Raw genomic sequence first — 10,663 nt, 5'->3', positions numbered from 1 at the left:
AAAAAAAAAAAAAAAAAAAAAAAAAAAAAAGCGATGACTTCAATATCTGTTTTATTGGAAGATTTCTCAGACCCTCAAGTTATGTAATATGGATAAGGTCACAAAAGATGCTTACTGGAGTAAGTAGAATTATATTCTTCACATAATTTTAAAATGCTTCCCCCACACAAAACTCTTTTTTCCATCACTGCTATTCACTAGATCTAACAGAATTACAGCAAAATTCACAGCTGGAAAAATCTAAAAAAACCAAAAATTCTTAACAGAGGTCCCAGGTTTTAATCCCATTCCTGCCACTGACTGTGTGCCCTTGGGCAAGTTAATTCACTTCTCTGGGCCTCTGACTTCCTGGTGTAAAATCAGGTAAACTAGAGCACCACTAAGTACACTCTAGCTCTAAAAATTACAACTGCAATCAAATGAATGTTTCAAAATATTTTTATGTAAATTAAAAAAAATAAAGAGTACCCAAAATATCACTATTAGTTAGTCAAACTCTGGTAATAAAAGCCTTGTGCCTTTTGCTTAAGTTGCCTTGGAAAGCTATCTGCTCCACAAAAATGGTACAAACAACCTAAAATGTTCACTAATGGAAGACTGGTTAAATAACCCATGGCTCATCCAACAACGGGATGTTACAAGACTACTAAAAAGAATGTGGTAGATAAATGTGTTAACCTGAAAATCGAAGATATATTAATGTTTAAAAGTAAGCTATAGAAGAGTATATATGGTAAGCTTCCATTTCTGTAAAACAAAAAGGGATATAAAAGAACCTGCATAGGCTTATATGTGACGAGAAAATTACCGGAAGGATAAACAAGCACCCATGAGAGTGGAAGGGTGCTTCCTCTGTGGAAGGGTGCAGGGCCTGGGTAAGAAAGAGGCTCACTTGGAATTGTACAACCTTCTGTACTGTTTGATTCTCTTTTTTGACTTGGATTTTTTTTCTTAAGTTAAAATTAAAAGCCATGACTAAATGCCGGATAACTTTGTATGAAGATTTTAAAGTGCTGTGGGTCAAGGACCACCAGAGGCTTCTCCATGATTCCGTTTAAACAAAACTTACGTGTCTTGCAAGATTTTTAAAATTCTTGTTAATGGAAAACAAATATATGAATATAAAATCTAACTGAATGTGTTACAGGTTTTGATTAAAACATAGAAATATCATTTTTAAAGTCAAAAAAAGTTAAAAGCCATTTGGAGCTATTTTAGATTACACAAATTATTGCAAATATAGGGCACCCTTTTATTTTTATTTTTCACCTTTTTATTCTTGAAGGTTGAAAAAGTGACAGTGGCATTTAGGCTGGGAGAGACAGAGCCACTGTTTCCCTCCTGACTTATCCATTTACCTTCAGCTGTCAGCTCAGATCGAGAGGGAAAGGCTGGCAGACTCCAGTGACAGGTCAAGGGGAGTTATGAAACATGACGAAGAGTCATCCCACAGAGCAGGGAGATGCCCCTGGGAAAACTGAAAGCAGTCAGCTGAAAAAAAATCACTGGGGACGGAGACGGAAAACACGACCCAGAAGGGCTGGCATTCACAGGAAACAACAAATCATCTATTTACATACTCATGATTCTAGCACAGATACCACTAACCAGCCCGAATTCAATACAATAACACTCCAGTTTTTATAGCATAAAATCAACTTAATTTACCACAGTTGCAATTATATCTAAACAAGAGGTAGCCACAGTAGGCAAATGAATCCTCTAAAAGTGGACACACAGGTTTACACGTGCCTAAAATATACCCTACATTTATTTCTATCTCAGGCACAGAAGATAAAAAGCAGATACAAGCATTAAAGATCAGAGGCAGTCTTTTGTGACTGCAAACGTTTCCACCATGAAGCTTGGAAAACTTAATTTGTGGTTCATTTCCTACCTCTCCACGGCCATTACGATGTTTTATTTCAGAAATGTTTAGAACGTGGAAATCTTTGAGCATACCAAACCAGCCTAGTCCAATCTCAATGAGGAACTACGTAATGAAAACCTCCAGAAACCCTCTCATTTCATCTGCTTCTTTAAAGGAAAGAGAACTGTTTGTCTTAATTTACCTGTGTCCTATTTCCAAAATCATGTGAAGTAAAATGTAATTGAACAGGTGTTGATTTTTCCAGATTCGGCTGGTGTCAGAGCAAAGAGCTGGGCGCACCCAGGCAACAATTCTGCTTTCAACAAACAAACCGAGCACACATCAGCTTGCAGACAGTAAAAGTACCATACACATGTGTTGAAACATAACAGAAAACTGCTTATTTTTACAAATTTCGCCTCATTCTCTCATTGGAACTTTCTTTCGCCAGCTACCTATCCCCTTAGAAAATTTCTGATAAACACCTGCAAGTTAATCAAGATGCCCCCCGTGTAACGGTAAAGAGAGATCTGCGCAAGACAAACCTGTGTGGAAAATGACAGTACTTTTCCTAAACCCTGAAGGGAGTCGAAGATTTCGAAGCAATCCTTTGGCAGTGAGTCGAACGTGAATGGTGGACAGGGAGAACTTGGGAGACAACAACATGTCTTCAGAGCAGGTGGAAAGATTTCACAGAAGAACCAGCTCCGTGGATTCTCACATACTGTCTTTTTAAACGCAGCACCCTTCTTCGAGGCCAAGAAATACAGCGAGAGGAAACATGCCTACATGCCAGACGTCACTCCACGTACATGCACAAAAGAAAAACCCCAGAGCTATCCAAGTGCTTCTGGCTTCCGTTTCTACTCCCAGATGTTGCCAAAACATCGCTCTTCCTCTGAATAAAATCTCCTCCTAGCAGACCCAGCAGTCAGCAGCCTCTGAATGACATCACACCAAACATGCTTATGGGCTTATTATGGTTTTCATCAGAGATGGTGAAGGGGAGGAGAAAGTGGGTGGTCTTAGGCGCTTTATATAACAACCAATAATGTCACAGGCTCTGTAATGAGTTGGAGGATCCTTAAGGGGAAATAACTACTTCGAGGAGTGCCTAATATTTAGTAATTATAAAAAATTAAGACTTCATTAAAGTAATCTGTGTTCTGATTTTTTAAATTGTAATTATATTCACACTACTAGTGTGAATATGCCCAGTAGCACTGGGCATTTTTTTCAGATATTTTACATGTAAACCTATATATAAACCTGATACCCTGGACAAAAAAAATTTTTAACGGCTTCAAGCAATAAATGTTCTCAATTACAATTTTAAATAAAATTCCTACTATAACACCTGGAACTAACATAGTGTTATAGGTCAATTATACTTCAAAAAAACGTTATTACTATAATATACTAATGACGGATTGATAAAAGGTTAAAATTCAACTCTAACACTCATATTCTGAGGACTTCACTAATGGCCAGCAATAAGGGGTTAATGCAATTTCTCTACCAGATGTAACATAATAGTTCCAGAGGAATAAAAATTAGTGAGTATTCTAAGGACTCCAATTATTGCTTGACTAATTGCATTTATAGAAAATCAGGTGACCTCTCAAGATTGTAATGTTTTGAGACTAGGAACATCAGGAAGTTGTGATTATTGTTTATCAGCAAGAACTGAGATCTCGTAAATGTTTGAGTAGAGTCCTTTGTTAAAGCACATTAAAATGTGGTGGCAAAAAAACCAAAAGAGGTTGAAAAGATAAAGGCATGGACATAAGAAAACTGCACCTACAAAATGCTCACTTAAGTAAAGCTAATATTATTAAACCAAGAGGAGTCCAACTCTTTTGATTTTAAAAAGCACAAGAAAACAATGTGTGAAAAATGATCGATGTGTGTTTCCAAGATTTCCACGACTCAGAACAGAAATGAATGTAGTTAACTGTTAACCATAAGTGACTATTAAATGCTATGAGAATATGCAGGAAGCAGTTACTCTTCAAGAAATTCTGTAGAGCATTTAGGGTGTGAAGAGGGAAGGAGACAGGCAGGAAAGGAAATTTTGAGTAATTCCTTCTCCCTTTTCACTCGCCCCACAGCCTGCCACTTCAGAGGTTGTGGAGAGACCAACCCAACAACCTGCCAGGGGTTAGCTGCAGGAAAATTACAACCTGTTCCTGCACAGACAAGGCGTCTTGTAAACACTGCACCCACGGCCATGCAAGCACAAATAATCAAGGAATTGAAGTCTAGAAAAGGTACATTTAGGTGGTGCCTTTTCACTCTATCACAATTTGTTATTATTAAACCGCAACCATTTTCCTGGATTCCGCAAATTAATTTGCCATAAAGCACCTCTCCTCCCCACCCGCACCAAGAAAAGAAAAAAAGCTTGTAAGAACTAAGATAAACACAACACTGTAAAACAACTATACCTCCATAAAAAGTTTAAAACAAACTAAGATACAAATCAGCATTAAAGGGCTTCCCTGGTGGCGCAGTGGTTGAGAGCCCGCCTGCCGATGCAGGGGACACGGGTTCGTGCCCCGCTCCGGCACACCACACAGCACTGTGGGCCTCGACAGCCAGGAAATGAACTCTTACCTCCTCCTCTTCCTCTGAGCCACTCTCTTCACTATCAGATCTTGGAGCTACTTCATACCAAAAAAAAAAAAAAAAAAAAATCAGCATTAAAATTATAAACAGAAGACTGAACACTGATATTATTAAAGATAGGACACCACCCCCTATAGGATGTTTTCTGTTTTGTTAAGTTTTTTTGTTTGTTTAGTTTTGATAGTTAAGTAACAGTAAACTCTAACGTATCCTGGTTAAAGGGGAAATCCTTTAGCCTAGACTGCCCAAAAGAAGAAATTAGCAACATGCCACCAATTCTTCATACTCATTAGAAAGTCTACTTGAACTACCCTAAGCTACACCACACAGAGTTAACAGTAATGTCGCTAACGATCTTTGTAAACAGCACAGCAAGGCTCCCTGCTTCTCCCTGTGACTGACCCTACATGGCCCTGTGTGGCTGTGGCCTGCAGTGTCTCCCATTCTCTGGGGAACTCTCCCTTCAAGGGCAAAAAACAACAAAAAACAGCACAGCAAGGAACTACAAGAATAAAGAGAAGCAGTGCCAGTCAGAAGGAAAAGTCAAAAGCCAGAGGAGTAGTTCTTGTTTGTACAGCAAAGTGTACACACACACGCGCGCGTATACACACACACACACACACACACACACACACACACACGGAAAAAGATGTTTGAGATGAACGACTAAGAACAGCTCAAGCTGAGTTTCCTTCTTTCCCAAACACAGTCTGCCCCCTGGTGGCAGTTGATCACAAGTGCACCAAAGCAAAAGGGGCCTTAACAGCCAACTCATACAATATACTACATACCAAGCACACTCCTAAACAATTTATATGTATGCACTCTTTTAAATAATCGAATAAGCAATTATTGTATAGTTCCAATTACTTTTATAATATATATACTTCAGGGGATTGGGGAAGCACAGATTTTAAAACTGGCTCAAAACGTTTCCTCGATTACTTATTTGATCAGCTGTTACCACTTGTGTGCACACTGTAGTTTCTTTAGTTATACTAAATATAGAAGTACCCAAATTTAAGAAAGTGTTCATCTTTGTTATTACAAAAAGTCTTAATTTGAATTAAGAGAACATAAGGATCACCAAGGACAGTAAGGAAAAATTTAAGGAACTTTTGGTACCTAAGATAGAAAAATGTAATTACAGTTATTAAAAATTAGGAATAAGATGAATCTTTATTAAGTACAGCAAAGCCTGTGTTAGGATGTCAAGTGGGAAAACAAACCCATGATTTAAATTTGTATGTGTATTAGGATGTCAACTTTAAACAAAAAGAGTAACAAATACTGGAGCAAATATACCAAAGTATCAGCAATACTCTAGGAATTGGGGTAGGCATGGTATTTAATTCCCTTGCTTTATGTTTCGGTATTTTACCAATTTTTTTAAAACAGAGATCAGAGTCATAAAAATAAAGTTTTTAAAAAGTTTAAGTGACAGAATACCTTTCTTAAAAGCACATGATATGGACTGAGTTTCTATTAATGACACAAACAAAAACAATGAATAAATAATTGTATAAGGTCTTTGGTAAGGCTTAAAAAACTAAAGGTATCTTATGGATGATATAAGTGTTTGGCAGGTCAATGTGTTATAATATCACAGTAGGTTCAAACAAGAATCACAGATCCCATTGCAGTCTGTGAAGGAATGTGTGCATTTCATTCATGACTGGACTTTAGAAAACAATGATGTTATGATTCTAGCATATGCTGTGCGGGGTTGCTTAGATGTTAGGAAATACATCCAACTAGGACAGATTTATTTGTTGTTGTTAATGATCATCAAGAATCTGGAGATTAATATTTAAACCAGGGATTCAAGTATCTCTATCCAACCAATCTTCCCCAGAACTCCAACATGGAGTATCAGTCTTAACGTTTACCTCCTTCCTCTGCCTAACACAACACTAATTGCCATATTTTCTTCATTTTTATGAATCATAATGTTTAAGTTCAAATCTCTATTTCAATGGTAGAAACTTCAACTCAAGAGTCTAATTTTTCCGGGCTTCCCTGGTGGCGCAGTGGTTGAGAGTCCTATTACTGATTTGATGTATCTGTAAATATACTTAGTATATAACTGGGTAAAATAAACCAAACTGCACAAGTAAAAAGACTTTCAGAAATAGTAACCTTTAGAGAATGTGAATAAAAATAACAGATGATATTGGATATCTGCAATGTTATTTGCAAAGAAATTGATGTTTAGAAGCAAACATACTTCCCAAGTATCGCAAAAAAAAAAAAAAAAAAAAAAAAGAGTCCAATATTTCCATAATGCATATTTCCATAATGTCCTCTTCCTTAGTAGGGAAAAGAATGTCTAAGATACATCGTGAATAACTGTCCAAAAATTCACATAAAACAATTAGAAAAAATTTCAACCTCCACCCACCCTTAAGATTGTAAGTTTTTCAAGATCAGTGGCACTGCCTTTTATTTCTTTGGTCTCCCAAAATAAGAGCAGTAATGTTTTATCCATGTACAATGTTTGTTTGTAAAAACTAAGAAAAAAAAAGCATGTTCAATGTATAATTTTTTTTGAAAAGTTAAATTAGGGGCATCCTTGGTGGCACAGTGGTTAAGAATCCGCCTGCCAATGCAGGGGACACGGGTTCGATCCCTGGCCTGGAAGATCCCACATGTCGCAGAGCAACTAAGCCCGTGTGCCACAACTACTGAGTCTGCGCTCTAGAGCCTGCAAGCCACAACTACTGAGCCCGTGTGCCACAACTACTGAAACCCGCGAGCCTAGAGCCCGTGCTCCACAACAAGAGAAGCCACCACAATGAGAAGCCCGCGCAGCGCAACAAAGAGTAGCCCCTGCTCGCCGCAACTAGAGAAAGCCCACACATAGCAACGAGGACCCAACACAGCCAAAAATAAAAACAAATTTAAAAAATTATTAAAAAAAAAAGTTAAATTACCTGTACATCACAGTGCTCTGTAACCAGTTTTCTTAAACTTAAAAATTTCACATTTATCTTTCCAGGGCATTAAATAATCCTCTATGTTGTTATTTTAATGGCTTCAAAAATATCATTAAAATGTTGGTGAACATAAACAACACCTGTTGTTTAAACCATTCATACTGTTTCCAATTTTCCCCCTTCTAAACATTTCTGAAAAGCAATAAATAAGTCAATCAACTATTTTCCTAGAATCAATTCTGATAAATGGAATTCCAGGGTAGAAGGCTTTTGTTTTATGTCACCAAAGTGTCTCTGTCCAGAAAGGCTGTAGTAATTTATACCCCTTCAGTGGCATGTACGAGGCACCTGGTCCTCACGCATTCACCAATAGTGGGTATTACTCTTAAAAACAGACAAGAACTGACAGCACATTATTTTAATTGACGTTCGTAAACTTTTTTCATGTTTCTTAGTCCCTCATATTTCTTTGTGTGTGTCTAATTTTTTCTTTTCCCACCTTTTAATGAAGTATAGTTGATTTGCAATGTTATGTTAGTTTCAAGCGTACAAAATGATTTCATATTTTATAAACTCCATTTAAAATTATTATAAGGGGCTTCCCTGGTGGCGCAGTGGTTGAGAGCCTGCCTGCCAATGCAGGGAACACGGGTTCGATCCCTGGTTTGGGAAGATCCCACATGCCGTGGAGCAACTGGGCCCGTGAGCCACAACTACTGAGCCTGCGCGTCTGGAGCCTGTGCTCCGCAACAGAGGCCGAGACAGTGAAAGGCCCGCGCGCCGCGATGAAGAGTGGCCCCCACTCGCCGCAACTAGAGAAAAGCCCTCGCACAGAAACGACGACCCAACACAGCCAAAAATAAATAAATAAATATATTAAAAAAATAAAAAATTAAAAAAATAAAATTATTATAAAATATTGGCTATACCCCCTGTGCTGTACGTTAATTACATCCTGTATCTTATTTTACACCTAATAGTTTGTACCTCTTACTCCCCTTCTACGATATTGTCCCTCTTCCCTGTCCTCTCCCCACTGGTAACCACTAGTTTGTTATCTGTGAGTCTGCTTCTGTTTTGTTATATTCATTCCTTCTATGTTTTAGATTCCACAATATTTGTCTTTTTTTGATTCGATACAAGCATGACCTCGTTTTATTGTGCTTCACAGATATTGTATTTTTACAAATTGAAGGTTGTGGCAACCTTGCGTTGAGCAAGTCTATGGCACCATTTTTCCAACAGCATTTGGTCACTTCATGTGTCTATGTCACATTTTGGTAACTCTTGCAATATTTCAAACGTTTTCTTTATTATTATATTTGTTATGGTGACTGGTGATCTTTGATGTTACTACTGTAATTGATTTTTGTTTTGAATTTTTAAATTAAGATATGTACCTTTTTCAGACATAATGCTACTATTGCACAGCTTAATAGACTACACTATAGTGTAAACATAACTTTTATATGTACTGGGAAGCCAAAAATTCATGTGACTCGCTTTACTGTGGTGGTCTGGAACTGAACCCACAGTATCTCTGACGTATGCCTGTATTTGTCTATATTGTGAAATGATCACAACGAGTCTAGTTATAGTTAATTAACATCCATCACCATGCTTAGAATGTTTTTGACAAACGGGAGGTCTAAAACTTTTGTTGTCATAACTAGTTACCCATTCTTTCATTGTGACATTCGTGGAAAGGCCTTTTCTATACAAGTGTATACTCTTAGTGCTCTTATCACTCTAAATTTTGTTTAAAACTTCAGTCTGGAATATATTTGCATGTAGTATATGAAGTAGGGCTCTAGTTCCTGATAAAAATGATAGTCCTTGTTCCAACAAGATTTACTAAACAATCCATACTTTTCCCTGATGTGAACACTAAATTTAACACATGCCAAAATAGCATTTGCTCTTTAAGTGTGAGAGGAGAGTTATAATCATAAACCAACACAGAAAGACAGCCTCGGGCTTCCCTGGTGGCGCAGTGGTTGAGAGTCCGTCTGCCGATGCAGGGGACGCGGGTTCGAGCCCCGGTCCGGGAAGATCCCACATGCCGCGGAGTGGCTGGGCCGGTGAGCCATGGCCGCTGAGCCTGCGCGTCCGGAGCCTGTGCTCCGCAACAGGAGAGGCCACACCAGTGAGAGGCCCCCGGACTGCAAAAAAAAAAAAAAAAAAAAAAAAAGGAAGACAGCCTCATCCCTACTCTCACCAGAGAAAGCGCTGGTCACACTGGTATTACCTCTTCAGAGCAGGTGTGCAACTCTCAACCATCTTCCAAAACTTGGAAGAGGGGGATTTAGTGGTGGGGTGGGGATGGAAGGAGCAGTGTATTTCCTACTTTCCAGGGCAGACACCACGGCACCTGAGACTGATGATCTTGTGTAAAAGAACCAAGGGGCAGGATAAATACAACTCTCGTGCTCTGGTATTCCTAAGAGCTTTCATGTGTGGTAGAACCATGGCAATAATAGTAATGGTATGTGTGGCATCTTCCTTATAAACAGTAAGCCAAGTTTTATTTAGAGCCAATGTTGGCTAGACTCTTACAGCACCATAATCTTTAAATAAATTACAACAGCTAGACCCTATGAGGATGGTTCTTGACTTTCTCTGGTTTTTCCTGCTTGAAGGATTTAAAATAATTCAATCTCCTGGAAAAGAGCTCTAAAAGTACAGCCACTAGAACCATAAGAACAATGAAAAGGATTATCCTCTTCACTGTCCCTAGTAGCAAAGGCAGCTATCATTTGAGAGTTTTTTTATATAACAACTCTGTGACGTCAAAATTACTTCTATACTGGGATTTTTTCCCAAAATATTCTCACGTTTCCAAATGGGAAATTTGAGGCTTTGGAGAGGCTTAGCAACTAGCCCAAGGTCAGGACACAAGTGGAATGCGGCAATCCCAAGATTTCAACCAACAGTCAATGCCTGAAAAGTTCATTCTCTTTCTGTTCCTCTTCACTGTCTTACGAGATAATGGAACTGTCTTTGAAATTACTGATTAAAGGTTACAACTAAAACAGTGATACAGGATTTTCAACTATTAAACTAGTCAAATTAAAAAAAAAATAATACCCAACGTCGACCAGAGTATGGTGATGCCAGCACTCTTTTATGTTGTCAGTCATTGTATAAATGGATATGAAGCTTTTGGAAAGCAATTTAGTTGAATGAAGTGGCTATAAATATGCATATGTTTTGATTTGTTATACTACTT

The 10,663-nt window shown here is 38.1% G+C and overlaps 1 protein-coding gene across 4 annotated transcripts in view; it reads right to left on the bottom strand.

Moving 5' to 3' along the window:
• Positions 1 to 10,663, bottom strand: part of MTUS1 (microtubule associated scaffold protein 1) — a 105,953-nt gene that overhangs the window by 50,932 nt on the left and 44,358 nt on the right. The window contains exon 1 of one of the 4 annotated variants that reach the window (XM_007459902.1): positions 2,416 to 2,896. The exons of the other annotated variants lie outside the window; for them this stretch is intronic. Coding sequence (XP_007459964.1) covers positions 2,416 to 2,536 — 121 coding nt within the window. The 5' untranslated portion in view covers positions 2,537 to 2,896. Of the gene's footprint in view, positions 1 to 2,415; positions 2,897 to 10,663 lie in introns of those variants that run through there. 4 annotated transcript variants of the gene reach the window in all.

This window comes from Lipotes vexillifer, unplaced genomic scaffold (genome assembly GCF_000442215.2).
Source record: "Lipotes vexillifer unplaced genomic scaffold, Lipotes_vexillifer_v1.1 scaffold614, whole genome shotgun sequence".
Lineage (NCBI taxonomy): Eukaryota > Metazoa > Chordata > Mammalia > Artiodactyla > Lipotidae > Lipotes > Lipotes vexillifer.
The sequence above is the reverse complement of the archived record's forward strand: the minus strand, read 5'-3'. Positions and strand labels throughout refer to the sequence as shown.